Genomic DNA, 25096 nt, shown 5'->3' with positions numbered 1-25096 from the left:
TTCAATTGCTTCTGGCACAACAATCCAAGCACCATAATCACTACATTGCCCATAGTCCCTTCTCGCAATTTAAGCAAGTCAAGCCATTTGCCAACGCCTTTGTTTATACCTGTGCGCTGCTCCTTGCAACCTAAGAAAGTCAGATTGCCAATGCTGTGGTTCTTACCTGTACTCTGCCTAAACTACAGCCTACACTCGCCAGAAGCTCTGTGTGAGCTAAGCCTAGCAGTGTAGTGAGTTTCTGGCTCTCCAGGCAGTTGAGACGAGATAGGGAGCAGCACCCAGCAGACCCAAGAAAGGCTATCAAGCCATTCTAAAAATGGATTGGCATGCCAGGACATTGCTTGCATAGTCGCCAGTCTAGAGGCCATGGTGTTTGGAGTGTTCTTTAAAAAGTTAAGGTAACCATACCTCAATTTTCCACCATCTGCACTTACTGAAATGTATGGTTTAAAAATGAAACAAACTAATGCTGCATAGCTGGTTGGATCCTTTATGAACCCCACTCTAAATGCAAAGGACTGGTATAGTGGTCATCAGGACACCTTCACTAGGGACAAAAAAAAAAAAAAAAGGTGCACATTTTAAGCTAGAATGGCACAATTTCTAAACAGGAAAGGTATTTTAGCCTGAAATGTGCAATTCCCTTGTCAATTCTCCACAACATCCCTTTAGTGCGGGGGTAGGCAACCATCGTCACTCTAGATGTTGTGGACTACAACTCCACAGATGCTCTGCCAGCATTATGGATGATGTGGTGCACAGCTTTTGGAGTACTGAAGGTTGCCTACACCTGCTATACTGAATAACCTCCAAAAGAAAACAATTAGATCAATTCAACATTTTCATATGTCACTTTAGAACAAAAAAGGTATGCAGGAGAAAATGCAGTTTTACAGCTTCAAAATCATACATTGGATCATTCACCCATGTAGACATTATTCCTCAAATGTTCAGTAAACATCACACTGTAAAAATTCCCATGTTTGTTCCTCTGGAATCAAAAATAAAACCCCAAAACAAGTTTACCATGTACATATGGTCAGAACTGTAAAACACAGAGTGACAAAAGCAACACAGTATTCTAGGGAGTATTCTGCACTATATAAAATTCTACACACAGGCACGATTTCTACTTTGGTATGAAAACTTGATACCCTAGAATACCACCCTGCAGACTGCAGTGCATTTTTAATACATAGATACAGAATTCTGCTGGAACCAATTAAACACGAGTGTTATATGCAAGTCAAAAAAAAAATAAAAAAATATTATTTAATGCTGGACAATGTTTTGATTTTTTTTTACCTTGGCACCTGATATTCCTGATCTAAACTTCTCATTATGCTCAGCTAGCATGGCATCATGGAATACATGTTCAGGACCATCTGGGATGCCAAACCATCACCCAATTGGAACCTAATGGCCACAAACTCTTCTCTTGCAGAGTAATGCACACAGTTGTGCTTCAGTACACGGTAACTCTTTCTTCCCTGAGAACGGACACCCAAATGCACTACTGGGCTGATTTTCGGGACAATTTAATAGCATTTGCGATTAACATGGACGGAGAGCAAGGAGGAAATCTATATAATACATTTTGTATCTGCTCACGGTTCTCCTCTGAGAATAATGCAACTTTTTTTGTGTGTTAAATTTAAAATCATCCCTTTTCTTTCTAAAGGAAAAAAAAAAAAAAAAAAACCATTCAAGTCCTACAACAAAGTTTAAAGTTGAATGTTAAGCAAAAATGTAATAAATACATTTGTTATCTTGATATTGTGGGACAGAAATTCTTAAATGTCATTTTATGATTAAGATTTAGGCCTAACTGCATTCTCCATTTCTTTATACTAACCAAATCTAAGAAAACCAAAGATTTTGTGCCCCCCCTATGACAAATGAAATTAAAGGGAGGTGAGAAGAGGGGGGAATTAAAAAGGCACACCTGTGCTATTAGCATTTTAAACTCTATGACTCCGCTGTCATCTGATCTGTCACTCTTGCGATTTACATTGAATAGCTGAGGTCTAGCATGTTTGACCACCGTTCGCATTGTAATTTAGGTCACAAGTTTCTTAATGCATTAGGAAATTAACATTTAGACCCCAACCTCTCCTGAGCAGGGAAGACAGGCATCATACAATGGTAAGCGTGAATAATAGAGCTCTATATATAGATTTTATCTGAGATATATATATATGTGCGTGTTATATATATATATATTTGTATATTTATATAGCAATATAAATATATACAATTCTGTGGATGCATAACAGGTCCACAAGTCCAGACTTCTTTTTAAGGAGGGTAAAGGGGCTACAAAGTGATGGAGGCATACAATTTGATTGCATTGATAAGTTTCCTCTGTGCATTTACAGCTATGGAAAGTTTGGTGGGGAAAAGGGTACCACAGTATTCCTTCTCCTGCCATAACTGTGGTGGAACAAGCACAAGCAGAGCCTGAGTAGGGTCAAGTTTTGTCCACAAAAGCAGCCATTTGCTGACGTAAAGAAAAATATTTGTGGAGAGCTTAGCTCCAACACACAAACCTTGGTAGCGTTTTACATCAGAAGTCCCCCAATCTGTCATATTGAAGTTTCGTTGTTTTTCTCGGTTGAGGGTCAATACTATTGTCTGGTTTTCGGCACAAGACTCTATAAGTGCAGATTTACTGTGCTAAATTTTAAAAGGCCAGATGTCTTCCTGCCTTGTCCTCTCAGGCAAGCAGGTAACAGACAGTTGTACGTTGACAATAAACAGGGAGATATTTTCATGAAAGGAAAGTAGAACACAGCCTGGAGATTAAATAGGAAAACTTAATTTGGTTTACTATGAAAATGAAAAGTGCAAACAGTTAATGTACATCCACTGTGGCACTCTTGTCATTGTGCGCATGAATTACCTCTCCAAGCCCTTACATCATCTTGAAAATCACCATTAAAAAAGGTACAGGAGTGCAAGGAGCAGGAACCGTGGACGAGCATAGAGGCCTCATGGACAAGTGGTCCTTTGTAGACATTATTGGTTCTCATCTCGAATGAGCTCCAGGATGCTAATGAGACTACGCAGGCCCAAAACATACCCTTTGTCTGGTCCATCATGCACTGTGAGATCATCACGAAAGCCTTTGTAGGTGCTATGGGCAAAATCTATCATACGCACATCCACTTTTGGTACTGGTTCCTGAACCATGGAGTCAGTTGACCTTGGGTGGTCCCTGCCATCATATATAATCAGAAGGGAACTTGAGTAGAAGCGATAAGAAGCCTGGATCTCCAGCACAGACGTAAGGCGTTTCAGCTTGCTCAGGATGGGTTCAAACAGGTCCCTACGCAAATTGACACCGTTGTGAAGGTACTGATAGAGCGCCTGTCTGAAACCCTCTGCACTCAGTCCACGCCCATAGTACTTGTTCAAACACAGATAATGCCCTGTGTCCATCTGGAAAACCTAGAAATAATAAAAACAAAACAGTCTACATAAATAGTACAACAGCTAATTATATATACATATATATATATAAAAATATATACTGTACCTTGCACTCAAGCTATCACTGTTTGCAAAAAAACGGGTGCATTACCTGGGCTAAAGCATCATACATTCAAATTGTGTGGCTGCACTCACGGAAGTTTCCTTTAAAATGTAACTTTTATTGGGTTTCCATAAAATAAAAAAAAATATCGACGTTTCAGTCCACATGCTGGACTGAAACGTCGATTTTTTTATGGAAACCCAATAAAAGTTACATTTTAAAGGAAACTTCCGTGAGTGCAGCCACACAATATATATATATATAGACTTGGCGCGCTAACCACTAGTTCTTGTCTTATGTTAATGTATAACCCGTGTTATCCTACAGAATCTGGTCAGATGGAAAGTGAAGTTAGATGCAAGCCCCAGCTCTAGATAGTGTATGATTCCAAATGTAATGGGGAAATAAAAATAGTGTGTGTGTATATATATATATATATATATATATATATATATATACACACACACACACACACACACACTTTTTTTATTTCCCCATTACATTTGGAATCATACACTATCTACAGCTGGGGCTTGCATCTAACTTCACTTTCCATCTGACCAGATTCTGTAGGATAACACGGGTTATACATTACCATAAGACAAGAACTAGTGGTTAGCGCGCCAAGTCTACACTTTCCTCTTACTTTTCTAGAAAACACACTAGAATCTCAGATCTCTTGTGATGTGCTATTGATTAGCTGCAATTACATTATCCTAAGAAGAGCTTGAAGAAAGTACAGGGGAACCATGTATTATAAGTTTTATATTCTGTTTACATATCCCACAAATTCTACAAATATAGGTTTGTCAGGGCTACATAAAATAGTTCATAAATGTAGATATCCCCACTGCACCAAACCTGTACGTGTGTGCTTCCACATCTTGGCACCCTCTAATTTTTCTTTAGTGCTGTTGTAATGCATCTAGCAGTCAGCATTGTGCTAAATGGAGATTTATCAAAGTGGTATGCTATGAAAATGTAAAAAGGAGTCATCAATGAAATCTGATTTCCATGACTCATTGTCTCACTGTTAGTAGTTTTTTTCTTTTTTTTATATATACACACACACACACACACACACACACATTTCAATTTAGCCTGAATTTAAAAGTGATAGTATACAAAACTTGAAAGGTATAGAGAGATATTGTACAGTGCATCATATTTAATAGCACAATACTTTAATAAGTCTCTCTCCCCCCCCATGTGTTCCCGGGCAGTTTGTCATTTTTAAAGTTTATTTACATTTAACATGCAATATAGTTTTCACCTTCATGTCTAGAAAATCACTTGAACTTTATATTAATGTGTCCCTGCCCATAACAGAAGCGTTAAGACTAGGCAGTTAAGACTAGAGTCAATCTAGGGTGACTAAATTTGGTACCTGCATGCCACACACCCTCACACCAAGCGTGGCTGATGTACTTTGCTCACACTTCTTCATTTGCCGCGCTGCTTTCTCTTCAGAAGCATCATCCCCATGCTGTCTTGTGCCCATCTTAAGGTCCAGCACACATGGGAACTTGAAATGGTGTACCACATTTTCTAAGAGAAGAAACTCTGGTAGAGCAGTGGAGTTAAGGATCTGAAAACATCTTGTGACAAAGTAGAATATTAAAATAAATATATATTCCATCTGGGGCGCTCTGCAGTACAAGGTTAAATAGAGCCATGGAATGAGGCACCTGTGACAGAGAGAGGTGGAAAGCCAAGGCCTAGACTACCAAATATATTTATATATGAAAACCAGTGGGCTTCATCAACTGAACATCTATAAAAGTGCTGTTTTTTTTTATCAATATATATAAAAAATTCCTTAGAAGCCTGCACGCCAGAGTAAAGTTGCAGTTCGTTGCCCGGGGCTAATCATAATTACACAAAAGCATATTGTTCTCCATGACAGCACTCCAAGGACTTCTTGAGGTAGTAGACAGAATTCCTGACAAAAGATTAGTGTTTAAACGGAAAAGTCGATTTTATTTATTTTTGTATAATGTAAATAAAAGCAAAGTTTTATTTTTGTACTACCTCAAGAAGTCCTTGGAGTGCGGTCATGGAAGAAAAACAATAAAATTAAAATATCTATACATATTCAAATGATATGATGCCCAAATCAGTGAAATTAAAAGGATTAAAGGTGCACGACGGCTGAAGTTGACTGCTATTAAAGCTCTCCCACAGAACGCTATGTGAGAACCTGCACCAGTCTCTTTTGTTATATCGCATAAAGACAGTACAGGATCTAATACCAAGGGGTAGGTGCTGTAAAGGTTGATCTGGTAAATGCAATGTTTGCAAATCACTGCAGCTATGATATCTTGGGAGAAGGGAGTGCCTGATATAATAAAATTCAGCTCTCAAAGTAAAATGGATTAAAAGAGGTTTATGTTAATTTCAGATCATTCAAGAAAGATACTATACAGTTTCCTCTCTTTGGATTCAGAACGCATGCGGTTCAGTTGCTGCTTGTGGCAGCGGAGGCTCCAAGGGTTGTAACTAATTCTTTCGGAGCTCATCTCACTGTTGCCATCCAGCATTTGAAAGGGAACTTCTGAGTGCATCACTAACTCCAGTTTTGGGCTCTTCATCTCCTGGGCACTGCAAGATTAAAGAAGACCAAGTAAACAGTCATTAGATCCCATGAATTTTAATACATGTTGCCTCTCTCATCCACCAATGTGGTCTACAGTGATAAATGTCAGGCAAGTAAGTATTTGAGACTTAAAGCTTTAAGTGCATAGCTAAATGGACACCATGAAAATCTACTTAAAAACTAATAAACTCACACTACAGACATTTCTAACACTGATGTCAACAGACATCAGGTAATAAAGTGCATTGCAACAAGGTAGGATTTGCCCACCCAAAAGTTAAAGGACCACTGTAGGCACCCAGACCACTTCAGCTTAATGAAGTGGTCTGGGTGCCAGGTCCCTCTAGGATTAACCCCCCCCACTTTTTTTTTTTTTAAATAAACATAGCAGTTTCAGAGATAGTTAATCCAGCCTCCAAATCCTCTAGTGGCTGTCTCACTGACAGCCGCTAGAGGCGCTTGCGTGATTCTCACTGTGAAAATCAGTGAGAGCACGCAAGCGTCCATAGGAAAGCATTGTAAATGCTTTCCTATGAGACCGGCTGAATGCGCGCGCGCAGCTCTTGCCGCGCATGCGCATTCAGCCGAAAGGGAGGATCGGAGGCGGCGAGGAGGAGGAGAGCTCCCCACCCGGTGCTGGAATAAAGGTAAGTTTTAACCCTTTACTCTCCCCAGAGCCCTGCGGGAGGGGGTCCCTGAGGGTGGGGGCACCCTCAGGGCACTATAGTGCCAGGAAAACGAGTGTTTTCCTGGCACTATAGTGGTCCTTTAAGCTTAAAATTTGTGAGATTATGCCACCTGACCAAATTGCCAGCTTTCTATTTTCTTTCAATTAGATAACATGTGCATGCCATAAGACTCAAGACTCTTTATTGCGATTGCATCTAAGAACTGTTCAACATTTTGTTATGTACCCAGACTAACTGCATTTGCACCTTAAGGAAACTTCTCCTATGCAATTGCTGGTTGAAATAAATAACTGCAAACAAACGTGATCCTCCATTATATGAGTGGTAATCAAGCTGGTCCAAACACATTCCCACTCGTATAATGGGGGATCACAATTTGTTTACAGAATATATATATATATATATATATATATATATATATATATATATATATATATATATATACACACACATACATATATACACATACATATACATATACATATATATATATACACATATATACATATATACATACACATATATACATATATACATACACATATATACATATATACATACACACACACACACACACACAGGACTGCACTCACCTGAACATGTATGTATATCTATATAAACACACTCACACAAACCAAGAAAGTAATGGTGGCGAAAAATGTGACTGAAATCCCCTTCCACCTGAAGTCAGTGATATTGCTACTGCAAGGAATTCTGGGTGGGCATATGCAAATTAGTACAGCAAATAATTACCTTTTTGCCTCTAAACAATGAAACAGCTGTCCATGAGGGTTTACTGGCTTTGCATCTCTTGTGTTTCAAAGCTGTTGTACACAGCAAACATACTCCAAGGAATCCATGTTTAAAATTGAATAATTAGGCAAAGAGGTGAATCTTTGTTGAACTAATTTGCATATGCCAACCAAGAATCCCTTGCAGTAGAAACCACTGAAATTTGAGATTTCTGTGGGAAAAGCAAGTCTAGTGGCTTGGCTGGTGTGCAGATCTGTGTTTAACAATGTACTGACCAAAGGTGGAAGGGATTTTCAATCACATTTTCACCACCATACCGGTTTGTGTGTGTGTGTACCAAATAGACACTTGCTAAATAATAAAAAATACATATTAAAGCAAACATTTGGTTTGTTACACATACATAAACACGTGTTAAATATGCATTATGTCAATAACAGTTCTGTGGTGCATTAGACATAATGAAAAAAAAAATTACATGGAAAACCCCACTCTGACATTAAAAATGCATTCTCAAAATATATATGCAAGCCATTTTGTGCATATATACTATGCAAGGATACACTGGGGTAAAATGTTTGTGTCAGTGTGTATGGTTTTTTATTTATTTATTTTATAGTTTACTAGTAATGAGACATTTACTCAAATTTCTGAGATGGGAGCACACTAGAATCTCCACTTACATTAGAATCACTGGCAAATCCATAAAGAAAAAACACATCATAGCAAAGGTTACATGACATCCCCTGTAGTTCCATTTAGTTTTCTGAAGTGAAAGAACATAAAATATGTCTAATACCTTTCAGAGTTCTCCCCAGTTAATAGTGACCAATCATCCTTATGTTCAGTGCTTGCAGCATTGCTATTCGTGCGATGGAGTCCACGGCGGGAGTGCTTGCGCCTTGAGTGGTCCCTTTCAGGGGTTTCTTCTTGATCCATGGACTCACTCTCCACAAAAGGGTATGCCACAAGGTTAATGTAACCATCACTGTCACCTTCAAAGCAGACAGACACCACACCTGAAAGGACAAGAGATTACTTTGAACCTGTAACTTAAGTTACATAAGATATATAAAAATAAATAAAAAGGGTTGTGTGACAATACCATTTCCTACATAGCATAAAACACAGGACTGTAGGATTGCTGTAACATTGTATGTTCTATTTCATCAAACAAGGTTATTGAAAAAGATTAAACCACAGATATGCAATATTCATTACTCTCCAGTAAACCAATTCTTGCCAATGACTAATACAGGCTGTGATAGTAATAAATAATGGTGGCCAAATACATTTCCCAGTTTTATGAAATTAATGTACTATGGGTACAGACAGTTTAAAAAGATTCTATTTATGTCAAACACATGACCAGTTGTATCATAGTTACATCAAGATAAATCTTTCAAAATCTAGATTGAAGTAAGAAAAGAAGTAGTCAGCAGAACACATTTTTATTGCAACAGAACATATTTGAGCATAATAATAAACAAAACAAATGGCTGAAAGCTTTGCATAGTAACACCTTATGGAGTTCATGAATAAAGAATATAAAATGTATGCAGTCTTAAGGGTACCAATTTCCAGATGAGTCCTTCACCTTTGTACTCGGGGGTAAATTCTTTCATCTCAGGTGGAAGAGATTCGTAGAAGCGCTGTTCCCTGGCTATAAGTGGTTTGCACACAGTATGGTCATCGTAACGCATCATGCTGCTGTGCCCTCCCACCTGATGAATGAACGGTTCCAGGAGAACCCCTCGGCCCCTGTCGCATACTGCGCTCTTAACGCACTGCCCCACTTCCATGGTTTGACAAACACACATTGCGTTGGATGCCCGACGCTTGGCGGGGGCATGGAGAGGGGCACGGGGCCTGGCAGCAGCACTGAAGAACAAAAGGTTGTGGGTTGCAGGACCTTCACACTCTTGTCTTGACTCACTCAAGGGATCTGAAAGAAAAAGAAAAACATGAACCATTAGAGAAAAACAAAAAAAAAAAGAAAAAAAAGAAAATTCAAGGCCTGTACTCAAAAGTTTCTTCAGAAGATCACTTCACAAAAAAAAAAAAAATTAACACCTAAACAACCTCCACGTAGAATTAAATTGAGAATATATAAAATTACCAACCTGAAATTTTAACTGTAAAAAGTTACAAAGATGCAGATATTCATATTTATTAATTTAAATTAAAAAAAAACAATATAACACACAATGATCCGAACCATTACTATTTTTCCAATATTATTGACATTAAAAAAAATTACATTATTACTATAAAAGGCTGCAGACATAGCTCACCCATCCAACACATTAAGAAGTTACAGTTTGCACCATAAAATGAGCACATTTATTCCATAATTCAAATACTGAAACAGACCTACACTTTCCCTCTCATGAACTTGTATGTCTGGATTTTAATTTTTGACTTCTGCAATATACTAGTACTCAATGATAAACTAGAGTGAAAAAAGTAATAATGAAAGATACTACCTTTCTGTGTCTGGTAGGTCCCAATCACACAGCTATTATCAGCCTTAAGTAAAGTCCATTCTGTTTATGTTCACTGACCGATTAAGCCAGTGCTTTAGCCATTCACAAGAAGTATGCTCAAGCCATCTATCGCTTTAGCACTGTTTGGGCAAGTGAGCATGTAGATATAACTTGCACCATCTAGATTGTGCTCTGTTGGATCCCCTTCCAGCCTTATCAAATTCCAGATTAAATTACCTAATCCACCACTGATGAACTCTGCAAATCGCATACCTGAAACCTTCAAGGTTACGTTTAATAGGGGCTCAGGTTCCTTTACTCTGCTGACTCGATTCTCACTCCAGCTACATTCTTAGGATCCTACTCAACCATGCTCGTGTAATATCAAGTGCCCAATCAGAGCAAACTTGAGCTCTGAATTTTTTTTTCCTGCTTAGAAGCAATGAGTTCAGGTTTAAAGAAAGTTTTTTTTTTTTCCCCACCCCTGCTAGGGCTTTTAGATTTCACACACAAAGCTAAAAATTTCCAGTTGCCACTAGAGAGTGAAAGGTTAGCCCTAGCACATTGAAATCCACCCCGGAGCCTTTAGATTTTCTGTGGCAACCACTTCACCTTATTAAAGTGGTCTGGGTACAGTGTTAGTGCTGCACCTAGAGGCGCTTCCCAGACCCTTGATCTAGTAACTGACGCTGACGTCCTCACGCTCTGCATGAGGAAATCCAGTGTCCGCTATTTCCCCACATGTAAGCATTGATTCAATGCTTTCCTACGGGGAGGTCTAATGCGAGTGGCATTTGCTGAGCATGCGCTTTAGTGCTTCGCGGGACGTCGTAGGTAGAACTGCGAGAGACATCTGCGCTGGGATCAGGATAGTTAAAAAAAAAAAAAAAAAAAGGGTTCTAAAACTTTATTGGCAGCAGGGGGGTCAGCTACAGTGCCCGGAATGCAGCTTTGTATTCCTGGCACTTATAGTATCCTTTTAACAAAAACAGCACTGATGTGAGCAGTAAGACTTCAGAGACATGATCTAAACACCTAAAATACTTCATTAGGTTAAAGTTGTTTTGGGGACTAGTATGTCCCTTTAAAGTAAAAATCCTTTTCTTGCACGTCTTTCTGCATATCCATTTTAAAAGTAGACAGACAGTGCTACCCAACACACAATCTTGTAAATAACTGGCCACAAAGGTTGCAAACTCAAAATAAGCTGGGGAAGGATCAAATCTTCGCTATTCCTGGTTTAGTAAATATAATAGAAAGGTTGAACTTTCATGCAGACCCTTTGCCCCAGACATTAGATTAACTCAACACCTCAAAAAGGAATTCACAGCAGGCCCCGATGTAAACTATGAGTTAGCAACATAGGGCACTGAGTCATAAACAAGATAACCACATACTACACACTGTCAATGCAAGCAGTCGACAAAGTGGATCATGGAAATTGTCCTCATATGACTCCCAGCCTCAAACTGTGTGACCCCTGTGATTGATCTTTCAGCTTTTGCTTCCACATGGCAGATGCTCTTAACACATGCATGAACTTGAAAATGTCCCCTAAAGCTACATTATCTCACTCAAGGCTTAGTCAGGCAGATTAGAAGCAAGCGTTTACTTTATCACATGAACAATAAAACAGTATTGAACACCCTCCCCCACCCCCCAAATAAATAAATCAATAAACTGGCAACACACTGAAGCAAAACAGAATAGAAATAAAAGACATTATGACGCATTAAATGTGAAATAAATATAAATATTGTGCTAAATATATGCTCACCCTGACAGAATATGAATGAACCTCTGCAGTATTCAGGACAAAGCACAGATATGAGCTTTCTTAGCCAATTCTAATTTTCCCATAGAAAACCTGTCAATTGACAAAAGGAAAAGAGTTAGTGCAAACACTACGGTTTGCTCTCCCGTGGAAAGTATCCTCAATGCTTTCTTGAGAGGGTTGCTTCCTCTTTCTTTCATGTGGAGCTGAAGTGCAATAGTGTGGTTATTGGAGGGAGAGGATGAGTGTAAAATGTAAGTTTAAAAAAAAAAACTAATAAAAAAAGGATGAAACCTGTACTGACAGCACACATTGATCTAAACTGGGACTCAAGAGTTAGTCGTAATTCCATAATTTTAATATAAAATCTTTATATTTTAAACGGTTCTAAAATAATTAAAAAGCATGGAGTCCCCAGAAGCTACAATTTGTAGTTTTAGTCCCCCGATTGCTTACCTACTTTCAGTCACTAGGCCTCTTCATCTCCTACACTTTTGTCCCACAATTGGTCCCACCTACTACCTTCCAGACCCTTTTCCATTGCCCACCATTTCGCTTCCATGCTCTGTATTGAGCTTTCCATTCCTTTACTTCTATAGTCTCCAAATTCTATTACTGTCCCAAGCTTTCTTTAATGCTTTAACCCATCCCTTTTCATGTAATTATTCATTTTCCTTTACTTGGTCACTGACCAACATCATTAATCTTATCCAGCCAACTGTACAAATCTAGGGTGAATATGAGAAACGGGAGAGTTGCAAAACACTGCATCCATAACCAATATAATGAGGGTGACAAGGAGTTCCTTAACCCCTTAAGGACACGACATGTGTGACATGTCATAATTCCCTTTTATTCCAGAAGTTTGGTCCTTAAGGGGTTAAAGTATGGTGCACAGTTAGCTATGGTACTTTGAGAATCCATTTAAACTTTTTTCTTGCCACAGAACGAAGTTTGTGCCACCCCCTGTATGGCGAGTTAGCAGTCTCTGCATTCTTCAGAAGCAGAGACTGCTTTAGGTGCTTACTAACCAAATCAGAGAAGCACTGTATGTTAGCATCAGGAACACTAGCTCATTATACCACATGGAACAGACAACAGTTCCTTCCACTTGGGGAAAAAGTTACAAATAAATCACTGGAATAAACAGTATGTCTAAGAAGGTTTAACCTTTTCACTGTACTTACAGAGAATACAATGTTAGAATCTAGAATCACTGAGGTTTCAGAAACAACCATTGGCAAACTAATATAGATCAACTCAAAGCTGGTGGATAAGAGGAAAGACTTCGGAAATCGAATAGGGCTCCCAACATACAGGCCCTGATATGGCAGGTCACAACGAACTTCGATTACGAAGCAATGTTCCAGAAACCGTTGACTCCCAGGAAACATATCTTAGAGGCATGGGAGCATTGGGAGGACAACCTTAAGACCCTCACGCCAGATTGATCGGGGTTCTGGCCCCTAGTTCTAACTCCCCACACACACACACACACACACTAACACGCACACACACACAGCCACACTAGTAGGTAATGGAATCACCACACTAGCTGCTACCAGTCCACAAAAATTCCAGATACCGCGCCACTGGGCTGCTGTGTAATTGGTTCTCAGAAAAGGGCCCAGAGCAAGATCTGGGATGCCGGACGGAAAAGCCCCCAAGTTGTAACACAAACTAGGATAAAAGGCCAAACCAGAGGCATTAACTTAACACCCCTTAGCTGGGCGAGGAAATAAGAATTAAAAAAAAAAAAAAAAAAAAAAAAAAAAAAAACCACTCCAAGCCTACGCGAGCCGAACCAACCGCAACCCACCCTTTCCCCCCCCACACCTAAAATAGCACAATAAAAACAGAATGCCTGCCTCTATCACCAACCCAAATGAACAACAATAACAGCTCGAGGGAGGAATTGGGGATATCACGGGAGAACGATAGGAATGTACAGCGGCCCTAAAAGGGGCTAGGAGCAGTACCGCCTGTCCCGTGAGGGGGAGGAGAGCAAATTGGAAACATAAGAGAATGACTTACAATGACCTTGTGAATAAACGGTCTCACCAATGTAATGGACAAAGTACAAAGATGTTTTCCTCCCACCCAGACTTTACTCCAAACATTACAGCTGTACTCATCAGCATTGCAGCTAATCAAAGTCAGAAGGATGTAGTATGACTATGGAATGGCCAAACTATTTAAAAAGGGCCACATTAGGAGCCCCAATTACTGTGACCTACATGTACGTTCTATGTAATGATGCTTGTGTGTACACACAGACTGGCACCAAGATGCATAGCGACATAACGCTCTTCACAGAAACAAGATCTCCTGACATAGAACAGAGTGCATACCAGAGTCCTGAAACAGTTGCCTAATAATAGAGCCAGCCTGATAAAAAGACAGCATTCCTTGCCCATCACCCTCAACATTCTTACCAATACGCAAGCATGGTATTAGATTAATGCATCCTACAGCTACCCTGCAATGCAATCTTTCACTTAATGTTGCTCATGCTAAAAAAGACAGATTAGGTCAAGTGACAATGATCACTCAAGGCAAGATTCAGTCAGAGAATTGACAACATACCCCTGAAATAGCACTATTAAAGCTTGTTTGTGAAATGCTTACATATTGGTACACAAAAGGACTATGATAAATCTGAAATCCTCCGCACTCCCAACTGCAAAGGAGGTTTTTACTTAGCCATCAAAACTACAGGTGTCGACGTTCTGGCGCAGTCAGTAAGTTTCCAAAGCCACGTTTATTTTTAATTAGTAGCTTTCTTTAGTAGAAGAGACAGGAAGGCAAGTACTGTAATAGGGAAATCTTTTACACAGGAAAAGGAAGTGGGTTCAAACAGCCTGCCATGGAGAGAATACCGCAAAATATGATCTAATGTTATAATGGAGGAAACCATCCAACAGGGAACCCAAGACCTTCTAATCATACACAAATCTATTTTTTCTTAATCTGCTAAGGATGAACATTCAGGGCAAAGAGGTATACAGATAATTGGTCAAAGTGCATGTACAAAAGATATGGAAAAAGGAACCCGAGTCAGAACACCTGGAAAGTGAGGCCGGTTGAATTATTTATTAGTGGGTACAAATTACCAGGTGAAAAGGAGCAAGTGCTTCTCAGGTGTGCACAGCATTTAAACTTGTCTACAGAGGACAAAGTGTCAATATTAGTCCACCCTTTAATAAGCTGCTAATACAACTGAGAAAACACCACAAGCATAGTAAAAGTGATCCTGCTGTATGCCAAACATTTCCCAGCATATAGCTAAAGCCTCTACATGTATGAGCATATATTAGGAGAGATAAGACAGGATTAAATGAGCACACCAATTAGACCTGGCAAGCAGCAAATACACTGAGCAGTCGTCGCTCCCCTCCCCCAAATAACCTTTCAATTTTGATACAGCAAACTCATGGTGTATGCCGTACTAAAATCATTCTTCTCTTATGGTTCAAGTGGATCTGTCAGGAACATGACAGCTATACACTGTACTAGTAAATACATGGAAAAATAGTTGTCCTTTGCAATATAGGTGTATTCACTAAATTCAGAGATGATCCTAGTAAACACTAGATTTAATAATGCTCTGCTGGAACCAAGATAATCACCAATTTAGGTATTAAAACAAAACATTGTTTCCTCAACAACTGTGACTATTATAAACACAGTCCATAAAATGGTCCTCTAGAAGGTTAGACTTAAGTTACTAAACAGAATTCCTTTGACTACTGAAATATCTGAAGTGTTTCAGATGGTCACCAATGATCACCCCCCCCACACACACTTTTTCCATCTACCCAATCCAAATTATAAACCTTGTTAAATAAGCAGCGTAAGATATTTCCTACTCCTAGGATGCGTGATGTCAACTGTGCTTTGGATCAAAGCATAATTTCAATGAGAAATGTTGCTTGTGTAATCACTGATGCTGCTTTCATTCTATGAATGAGCTACATTTAAAGGAAAGCTCTTTGGTATAAAGCTGCGTGTGATTTAAATTTCTCGGATGATTGGGTTGAGCATCTACCAATGTAGGATGGCATGAACACCTACTGCATAGATATGATGCTGCCATATAGAATGCACAAAAAATAAAAATTCAAACAAGCGCCATCAGAATTAAGGGATACATTTTAATGAAGGACACAAACATTTCGGGTTTACAAACCTTTTTTTTAATGTGCAATGCCCTCCAGTTATTGCTTCCCATATGCCTGCAATTTTCTCTTTACTCCTCAATCTTTGCCAGCATGGGACTCTTCTCTTTAAATCTGGCAATCACTGCCTACCATTGCTACAGTAACATGGTGATCGAGTTAGACGTGATCATGTTATCATTCACCGTGATCGGTGCAATTTGAGGGAGGACTACATGAATTTTGGTGGGCTTGGGCACTACAAACCTCTCTCTGTTGCTTCCTGGGCTTATTCTATTTGATTTATGTGGTAGGAGAATAACTTTTTCAAAATGCAGCACTTAGATGTACTGCTTAAGTCTGCTTTTAATTTTTTGTGACTTATATTATACCACAAGAGGAGTCATGGTGGTTTTATGAGTCAGCTGCACAGTACTTATTCATTTATTTATTGATTTTATAAGCTTTCTTCATATTGTTATTTTTTTTTGGTACTGCAGTCTCTTTTTTTTTTAACTCTTTGACCTATTTTGCCATTTAGAATGGCAACCATTAACTGTGCATGTAGGTCTTTAAAAATATACAGTATGTTTCTATTATTAACTGAGAAATGTAGGAAACTAAAACCCAAATTGCACAATTAAGGCAAAAATAGCAGATTTATATAAAAAAAAAATCTTCAACTTTGCTATATAGTCACTTGTGGCAATTGTAACCTATATTTTGCAATTCCGATTTTAAAACAAGCACCATAACCATTATATCCCACTATAGTGGTTAAGATGACAAGAGTGCCCTAGCATTGTGAATCTCGAGTTTAAAGGAACTACACTACAGCATTAGGGATACAAACATGTCTCCTGGCATTGTCCCTCCGTTCAGTGCTTAACAATTTTAGAGCAATTTAACACTGAATGACGGTCAATGGATTCCCATAGCTCAGCCTCCACTGATAGCGTGGCTAAGTCAGAGCTTACTCTTTTGTAACCTTACCGATTCATACCTGCAATGGCACCGTGATACAATCAGCTACCTCATTAGCCCAAGCATCACAGAAGATATGGGTGACTTTGTTTGGCATTAAAAGATTAAAAACAAGTTAATGCTGAATGGAAGGACAGCGCCAAGGGACTCCAGACACTATAATCACTTCAATGAAATGAAGCAGTTATGGTGTTTATGTCCCTATAAATGTAAATTTTAGCCTTTGTATATTAACATTGGGATGTAGATGACCTCAAATCAAGATTAGATTTGCCAAACCCAGTATGCTTCCCTTCGCAAATTATCTGTTCATGCTGATGGGTAGTATTTGAAAAGTACTGCCCTGAAGTATGGACAACAATTTTGGGGAGAGGATATCCAATTACTGAATTTGCCTAAAGTAGCATGTCCCAAAAAAACTTGACGGTTCCAATGAATATTGGTAAATACAAAATGATGCCTCAAAATAATTAGTTCCAGAATTCTCCCTTCTGCTTCTAAGGCTGTCAGAACTACTACAATTAAAATTTCCAGAAATAAATCATGTAAATTCCGTAATAAGTAGTTATGTCATCACAGTCATACATATTTATTGGACTTCTAACACTTGATGTTTAATTCAAGGGATGGTAAAAGATAAAGCCTCTCCCCATTTTAGAACCATAGCTCCCATAACATGCTGCTTTCTGAGCTGGCAAAGCATCATGGAAGTAGTACTACAGGGGGCTTCAGTTTTGGCTCTCTCTAATGCGTATCATGGTTTTTTTTTGTTTTTTTTTAATTCTTTATTTTTGTAAATCTTTATTTTTGCAGTGCTTATGGTAGTTACATGCTTACATATGGTACCCCAACGGCATTCCATACGTAGGTTTCAAAACATTTGTTACATTGGGTAATAGAGAAACAGAGCACATTTTTTTTTGATTAGGTAATACAAAAGGATATCGATCGATTAAGAATATTACTTTAACATTTACGTTGAGTGTCCTCGCTTTAAAGTGTAAACGATTCTTTGTTTGTTTGGTAGGCAGGATAAGTATCAAGATGGTTGCAAAATATTGAACAAGCTAATTCAAGCTAACTTGGAGTGTGTCTGCTGTTCCAACATATATAATAGTGATTAAACATTGGTTGACAATTACTGCGACGTAGTTAATATGTGGGTGAAATACAGCAGACATGTCAGGTGGTAATTAAGTAGATTAGGCAGATAAGTGAACAGTCAGCAAGACTAAATAGGCAGTATACTGAACCCCCTAGGCTTTCAAAACATAAAGGGCATGCCAAACTGAGTGTGCATACAGATTAGTGTGTCATGCATAGAGAAGTAGACAACATGCATATACTATTAACTGACGCTAATGAGTGCTAGGTATCCCCCCCTCGCCCCCCAATTACTCGTACAGTCCAGGGTTATAGACTAACTTTGTGTGGCAATGAGACTTGCTTTCAAAGTGTTCTCTCGTGTATCTCAATAGTCTCTGCTTGGTTTGGACTCAGCGTGTTCCCGCCGCAGGTCGGCTGCCTGAGTGTGGCGTGTCTCCGTCAGGGTCGCTCGGCAGGGTACCTCTGGATCGCGTTATCAGAGTAGTGACCATTTGCAGTTCAGGGTCCTGCTGTCTGTTCTGTGTGGCCGATGTTTGTCTGTTTAGCCTCCTTCCCCGCTGCCTGTCGCGGTCTTTTCCCTCATCCCTGTTCATATCTCAGTTTCGAGGTCTGTGTGGCTCGTTTAAACACAGGGGTGTCCGTGGGTGGCTGCAGTAGTGGACTGTGTTGCAAGTGCCTTCAATCCCTCCTGGTTGTTGCCGCTCCAGGTAAGCAGGTAGATGTTAGTTTCAGTACCCGCACACGTGGCCTCCGCCATCTTAGTTTCGGAGTTTCCATTGCGGGTCGGGGGCGCCTTTGCCGCGGCATCTTGGGTGCTGTGTGTTGGTCAGGGCTCAAGGGTGAGGACCGGGATCACCCCCCCGGTCCAAAGGGGGGGGAACGGAGCCGGTTCCTCGCGGGTCTGGCTCTTGGCGGAGCACCGATAGGCGGGATAGCTGGGCAGCGGCCGTCTGCCTCACTCACCGCCGGAGTAGGCCTCTGTGTGCCAGTGAGGTTTCTTCCTCCAGGGGACTAAAACCCTTCGGGTCAGCCTCGCCCTGGTTCTGGTGCTCTCCACCCGGTAAGGGCCTCCGTCGCTGAACGTTTTTCACGCTGGAAATCTTAATTTTGTAGCTTAATTAGGCTGCAGTTGCTGGAGCTGGTCTTGCGTGCGACCATCCAGGTCGGCGGTCCGGCCCCGCCCCCTTAATTCTTTATTTTTGAGTGCATGGAAATACAGGACAGCTTACTCTGCCACGATAGCGGTCGTAAGCATGAACATATCACAGTGTTATTACAAAGGTGACATCTGAGCGGTGCACATTTTTAGATTAATGTAAAAAAATTAAACATGTGGTAACAGTTGTTGCTCAGTACAGGTAACTTTTGTAGCTTAATCCACGCTATATTGCCAGCTAGGTGAAATACTGAGATCACCAATAAAGAGAGAAGGAAAACAGGCAGCAATGCCGATCAGTGCTAAGCTAGCCAAATTAACTAAGTCAGTACCCCTGCCTTGTGGTAGTGCGCTTTGCGGTGTAATCATTGCTGGCTATTATAATAGGTTGCGGGGAGACTCAAACTTTGTACTACGCGTCAGGGTCATGTATTCCGCTTTGAGGGGTAGTCCTTACTTCCAATAGACGGTACTGGGTTTTTGTGCAAATTGGACTAGAGTGTCAGCGCTCTGTGTACTATGGGTCAGTGGCTATAGTAATGATTGTGTACGTCTGTGCCGTGTAAGCAGTTGTGTGTAGGTCTTGTCACCTACGCTGCTGCTTTACATAAGTAGTTGTGCGTCGTTTTGCTGTTCCCTCGCGTGTCTCCCCGTGGGTCCCCCTAACCGACAGGGGGGGGGTCTGAGTGTGTCATAATGTGGTAGCTAAGAGTAGTGGGAGCGGAGAGGTGTCCTAGTGTGCGGTCGCCAAGGTAAAGTATAACATATTCCGACTGAACGGTAATGGATAACAAAAACAATATAAGTTTGACTGGTAGAGGGCTAGAGAGAGGGTAAGTCAAGGTGCCAAGGAGTTGTGGCTAAATAGTAAATTGTGCACTGTCCCAGTAGAATCAGGATACGGTTCGTGGGTCTGTCCAGGTCTCTAGGTACCGGCTCCTTCAGAGGGTTCCTGCCTGGGTCGTCGCGGCACAAAAGTTGTTACCCGTTCAGGGTCCCAGCCGTGTGGAAGCCTTGCAGTCGTCTGGGGCGCCGTGCGGTGCATGGTGTCCTGGGGTAGACCCAAAACATGAAGTAAGTCCCATGCTCCCTGGAGGTCGTGTACCACGTGTTTGTCTTCGCCCCTCAGGATGAGAAGGGAGCGGTCGGGGCGCCATCTATATGGTATGTCCCTTTGTCTGAGAAGTATGGTAAAGGGTTTTAACGACCCTCTCCAGGCCAAAGTGCCGCCCGTTAGATCCACAAAGAAAGATAAGGCGTGGCCCTCAAATATGAGTTGTGCCCGGTCTCTAACCGCTGCCAGGGTTGCGGCCCTGTCTTTTCTGTGCTGGAAGCGAATTATTAAGTCGCGAGAGGCCGTTGCTGGGGCTCTGGCCGGCTTCGGGACCCTGAATATGGAGGGATTCTGCATTGTAAGAAACTTTCCAAAGTTTCATAGAATTCTTATCCTACTTTGGACACTTCACGCAAGATCCTTTGCCTTATTACCAATCTGCCACAGTGGTTACGAAATCACTGTCCTGAGTCTACCCTCCATCCCTTATTTCAAGCATTTATCTTTCTTGACCCAACTTTGCCTTCTTCTGAACCCAATTTAACAAGCCCTCTTACTTGTCCCTAATCTACCTTACTCACAACGGTCAGAACGTGTGTGTGTGTGTGTATATATATATATATATATATATATATATATATATATATATATATATATATATATATATATATATATATATATATATATACACACACACACACATATACATACATATACATACACACACATATATATATATATATATACACACACACACACACACACACACACACACACCAAAAATGGCTTTACATAACCAGGCCTTTGCACACTTACTAACAGAAATCAGTTGCCATAACTTGGTGATATGCATTTCCAGCAGGATGTGAAATCCATTAGAAAGCCTTTTTGGCAACCTAGGTTTTTTTTGAGTATTTCTTCATTTTTTGACAGTCTTTTAAACTTAAGGCCATAATAGCTGAACTGTAAGCATAGCGAAGTAGGAGATTATTTCCGGTTTGTGTATTTTGTCCTTAAACCTGAAATTCATTTTGAATTCCCATAAATTCTTACATTAGTAAATAGCCCTAAGAGACTCAACTTATTATGTATATTGTATTCACTTGGTGGGGCATTCTTCAATTGGAAAAAATGCTCAGTGTCTCCTCTTTAAAGTGGCATTGTCATCCTCTGGGAAAATTAGCATTTATGAAGAAAATCTTTATGAAATACTTATACGGACTGTGTTTTAATTACTTTGTCTCGGTATATCTCCTCTGCCTGACACTAGGCAATTACCGCTGTCAAGAAGTGTCAATCAGCAGTGAGAACTGCAGGAAACCCCATAGACCTTAATGTTTTACTGTGCACGAAAGTACAGAAGTTGACTGCGAAGAAGACAGGCCGGAATAGGATGGCAGCACCTGCAATTGACAGGTTCAGGTAAGTTAATATCACCTTTCTCTGCTCCCAGCGGTGATGTCACCGCCATCATACAAAGTATAATATCATGAACATTTAAATACATTTTGCAAAATCTCTCTTTTGTTCTGAATAAAACTGGAAAGTGGTAAACAAAGCAAAGAGTACAGTTGCCTATAATCTAATCAGTATGATGTGCTGGTTCATATAAAACTAAACAGGGGCACATTTTTGGGAACTCCCCCACGGGGTTAAGAATTACTGACTTACTGGATATAAAAGGTTAAAACTATTTGTCATGAACAAGTTGGCTCCATTAATCAGTGCTGTTGCTTCCTCCTTTGTTAGCCCCAACTATCATCATGCCCGAGTATGTAAAAATATACAATATAAATCTTGTCTCATAGCCCTACTTTCTCTTTTTGATAACATGCTTTATCGGGTCTCTCTCTGCTAGGGCAGAGGTTTTTAACCAGTCTTGAAATCCAGACTTGGGTCCCAATGTTAGGGACAATCATTTCAAGTTGATCCAGGATTTAAGCAAATGCTCACAAGATGTTTTTACTGTATCACTTGTGCATTTCTTAAAGCAAGGAGACCTCTTTCACAATTGTAAGAGTGTAATGAAGGCACGTAGTTTAAATCTTGAAGAATGTGTAGTGAAGATAATGACATCATTTGAATCCTTGTTAAAAAAAACACTGATCTAACCCCCACCCTTACATAAAGGCACTGCATCTGGTCCTTTGACTCTAGTTAAATGCTCTAAATTCTATATCCAATTATAAAGCCACCAAATGTAGTCCTTCACGGTTTAATGCCAGTGCATCTGGTCCTTCACCCCCTATTATAAAGCCACTGCATCAGGCCTTATTTTAAAAGGATGTACCATGTGGCTCTTAGCTCAGTTAGAAAGCAACCACATTTGGTCCTTTACTATTTTATAGTGCCAGAGCATGTGGCCTTTCACCCCCTTTAATAAAACTACTGCATCAGCTCCTTCGCATTTTAATTTTTTTTAAAACACTGTACCAGGTGGCTCTTTATCCAGCCACCACATTTGGCCCCTCAGTATTTTATAAAGCCAGTGCATCAAATCCTTTGTCCCCTATAATAAAGACACTGAGGCTGGTCCTTCACTCATTTCTCCTCCTTATTTTATAGGGCCAGTGCATCTAGTCCTTTCCTCTATCACCTATCCAGTCCACACACTCTTCTGACCATACAGCCCACGTTACCTGATCCTTCAGCAGGTCTTGTAAAACTACTCACCTGTCCCTCACCTTCATCTTCGCTGTACCCACTGAGCCCCTGAAACTATTAGCCATTCATAGCTGGTCGAGAGCCCATGGAGGGCCAGTGACTGCATGATGTCAGGCACAGCCAGGCTGGGATAGCCAAGAGCTGTAACCCCCCTTCCCCCCAGGTCTCTGGCAAAGCATCATGGGAGTTGTAGTTCAGTGGTTGCCCTCCCATTGTAAAATGCTTTGATTGACGCCTGGTTGAGCTTCACCCCCTCCATCCCCCAGCTCCAGCATTAAACATACACTATTCAGTAATGGCCGCTCCCAGCTCGCCCTCGCCGGCTTCTCCTCCTCTCACCGCCTCCCCAGGCGCTGCTCCCAGCTGGGATAGGGGGGCGGTCACCCGCAATGGTCTCCTCCCGTGTCCCGGCTCCTCTCACCCGCTCTGAACCCGTTCAAATCAACAACAAGATGGCGGACCAGCCGGGAAGGAGGCGGCACGGGGTCTCCTCGTCATGGCAACAGTCTAAGCTCAGCCGTCCCTGCACAGAGCCTCCACCAATCAGGAGGAAGCACTCCTCGACCGCTTGCCAGAGCCTTCTTCCTATTTGCTAAATTTGCTGTCAGTCATTTCCTCAGTCCCCACCCATTTCGGCTTGCTGTCAGTTATGACAGATTCCACCGTCTTAAAGACGCTTGTCATGTGACCGTGGGCAACTTTACGATTGGATAGTGTAAAGACTGCAGGATTATACTGCCACGCCCCCAATTGATCATCGGCTTGTAGTTTACTGGTTCCTTCAGAGCCCCCTAGTGGACAGTCTTAATAACGACAAGGATGGAAAAAAAATATCTAATTTTTTTTGGAATGCATCATCGTAGAGCCATGGTCTGATGGAGCTGAAGCAAGCCCATGTCCATGAGCAAAGGCCCATTGCTATTATTAAACTACTTTTCACACGCACTTCCTTTGTGCAGATGGAATTAAGTATGGAAAATTAAGAGGGATGTAGGGGAACAAACTTTGTGTGGACTGGGTGGCAGTGATTAGAAGTGGTTGTGGTGCCTGCATTCTGTATCTGCAGCATTTGTCTATGAAAAGCTGCACATACGAAGTTTAACTCTTCTGCTGCCGGAAGTGTTACACAGCAGCATTGGGGTGTCCTTACTGATACTTATGTCCGTCTCTTTGCTAATGGCTGAAAATCTTGGAAACCTGCCCTGTTATGAATGCCTTCCCCATCATTTTTATAAGTTTATGCACACAAACTCAGTTCTGGTTGCTTTAGCATTGAGCAGGTTCTAGGGCAGGGGTAGGCAACCTTTTAGCAGCACTGTGCCGATATAGGATTGTGATGTCCCGTAGCGTGCCGATCCTATTTTTTTAAATTGTGTGTATGCTGCCGTATTCTGCTTGTGTTATTTTTACTGTTATTGCTTTGTATCGTTGTATTTGTGCGTATATGAGCTTTTATATTGTATATGTTCATTATTAGTTTATGGTATCGTGTATGATACATATGAATGTGGGTTGTGTATGAGGGCTGCTTGTGGAATTGTGTGTGGATGGATGTCTCATTGTGTGTTTGGTAGTGTGTGGGGGCTGTTTGGGGTATTGCACATGAGAGGCTGCATGTGGGGTTGTGTGATTGTTAGTGGTGTTGCGTTTGTGGGGATTGTGTGGTGTGTGTGTGTGTGGGGGGGGCTCTGTTCATATTATTTGTATGAGGGGAGGCTTATTCTGCAGGTCTGTGTATATCTAGCAGTGTGGGTGGGTTCCAGTGGGGACCAGGCTGGCCAGCTACAGGTCAATGACAGGAGCTGCGATAGCTGTCGAGGGCTGCTCTACTACAGTGTGGATTCCCATTCACAAGTGCTGGGAGGAAGTGATCTGAGATCACTTCCTCTATGTGCTGCAATGCATAAATTGAGGATTGTCCTTCACCACCTCTTCATATTAGCAGATATCTGAAGTTTTACTGGGACTCCTGATAGGCCAGAGTGCGTTTGGCTCTAGCAGCCTTGAGTGCCGTGCAAAGACACCTCGAGTGCCGTGCATGGCACTAGTGCCGTAGGTTGCCTACCCCTGTTCTAGGGAATGCAAAAAAACAAACAAACAAAAAAAACAAAAACCATAGATAAACAATGTGTTGAACT

General features: G+C 40.8%; 1 protein-coding gene across 4 annotated transcripts; it reads right to left on the bottom strand.

Moving 5' to 3' along the window:
• Positions 1-2799: 2799 nt before the first annotated feature.
• Positions 2800-23438, bottom strand: IP6K1 (inositol hexakisphosphate kinase 1). Of its 4 annotated transcripts, XM_063426530.1 has the most exons (7): positions 23243-23438; positions 11840-11929; positions 9174-9521; positions 8376-8595; positions 5958-6139; positions 4926-5101; positions 2800-3453 (listed from the first exon to the last, which is right to left on the bottom strand). In XM_063426530.1, exons 3-7 carry the CDS (start codon positions 9394-9396, stop codon positions 3022-3024), a joined length of 1233 nt encoding a protein of 410 aa, XP_063282600.1. In that variant the 5' UTR covers positions 9397-9521; positions 11840-11929; positions 23243-23438; the 3' UTR covers positions 2800-3021. The 4 variants fall into 4 exon arrangements, with proteins under 4 accessions (XP_063282600.1, XP_063282601.1, XP_063282602.1 ...); XM_063426531.1 differs by lacking the exon at positions 11840-11929; XM_063426532.1 differs by lacking the exon at positions 11840-11929 and having other exon boundaries at positions 23380-23418.
• Positions 23439-25096: the final 1658 nt, after the last annotated feature.

The sequence above is a fragment of the Pelobates fuscus genome, chromosome 7 (assembly GCF_036172605.1).
Source record: "Pelobates fuscus isolate aPelFus1 chromosome 7, aPelFus1.pri, whole genome shotgun sequence".
In the NCBI taxonomy this organism is placed as follows: domain Eukaryota; kingdom Metazoa; phylum Chordata; class Amphibia; order Anura; family Pelobatidae; genus Pelobates; species Pelobates fuscus.
This window is presented reverse-complemented; position numbering and strand designations above follow the sequence as displayed.

Excerpts from the sequence above, each read along its gene's own strand:
- IP6K1 (XM_063426530.1), bottom strand. The coding sequence starts at position 9,396 with ATGTGTGTTTGTCAAACCATGGAAGTGGGGCAGTGCGTTAAGAGCGCA. Across the intron at positions 8,596-9,173 it reads ATTTACCCCCGAGTACAAAG|GTGTGGTGTCTGTCTGCTTT; the intron begins GTGAAGGACTCA and ends TTGTCCTTTCAG. Across the intron at positions 6,140-8,375 it reads ACTGGGGAGAACTCTGAAAG|TGCCCAGGAGATGAAGAGCC; the intron begins GTATTAGACATA and ends TTAATCTTGCAG.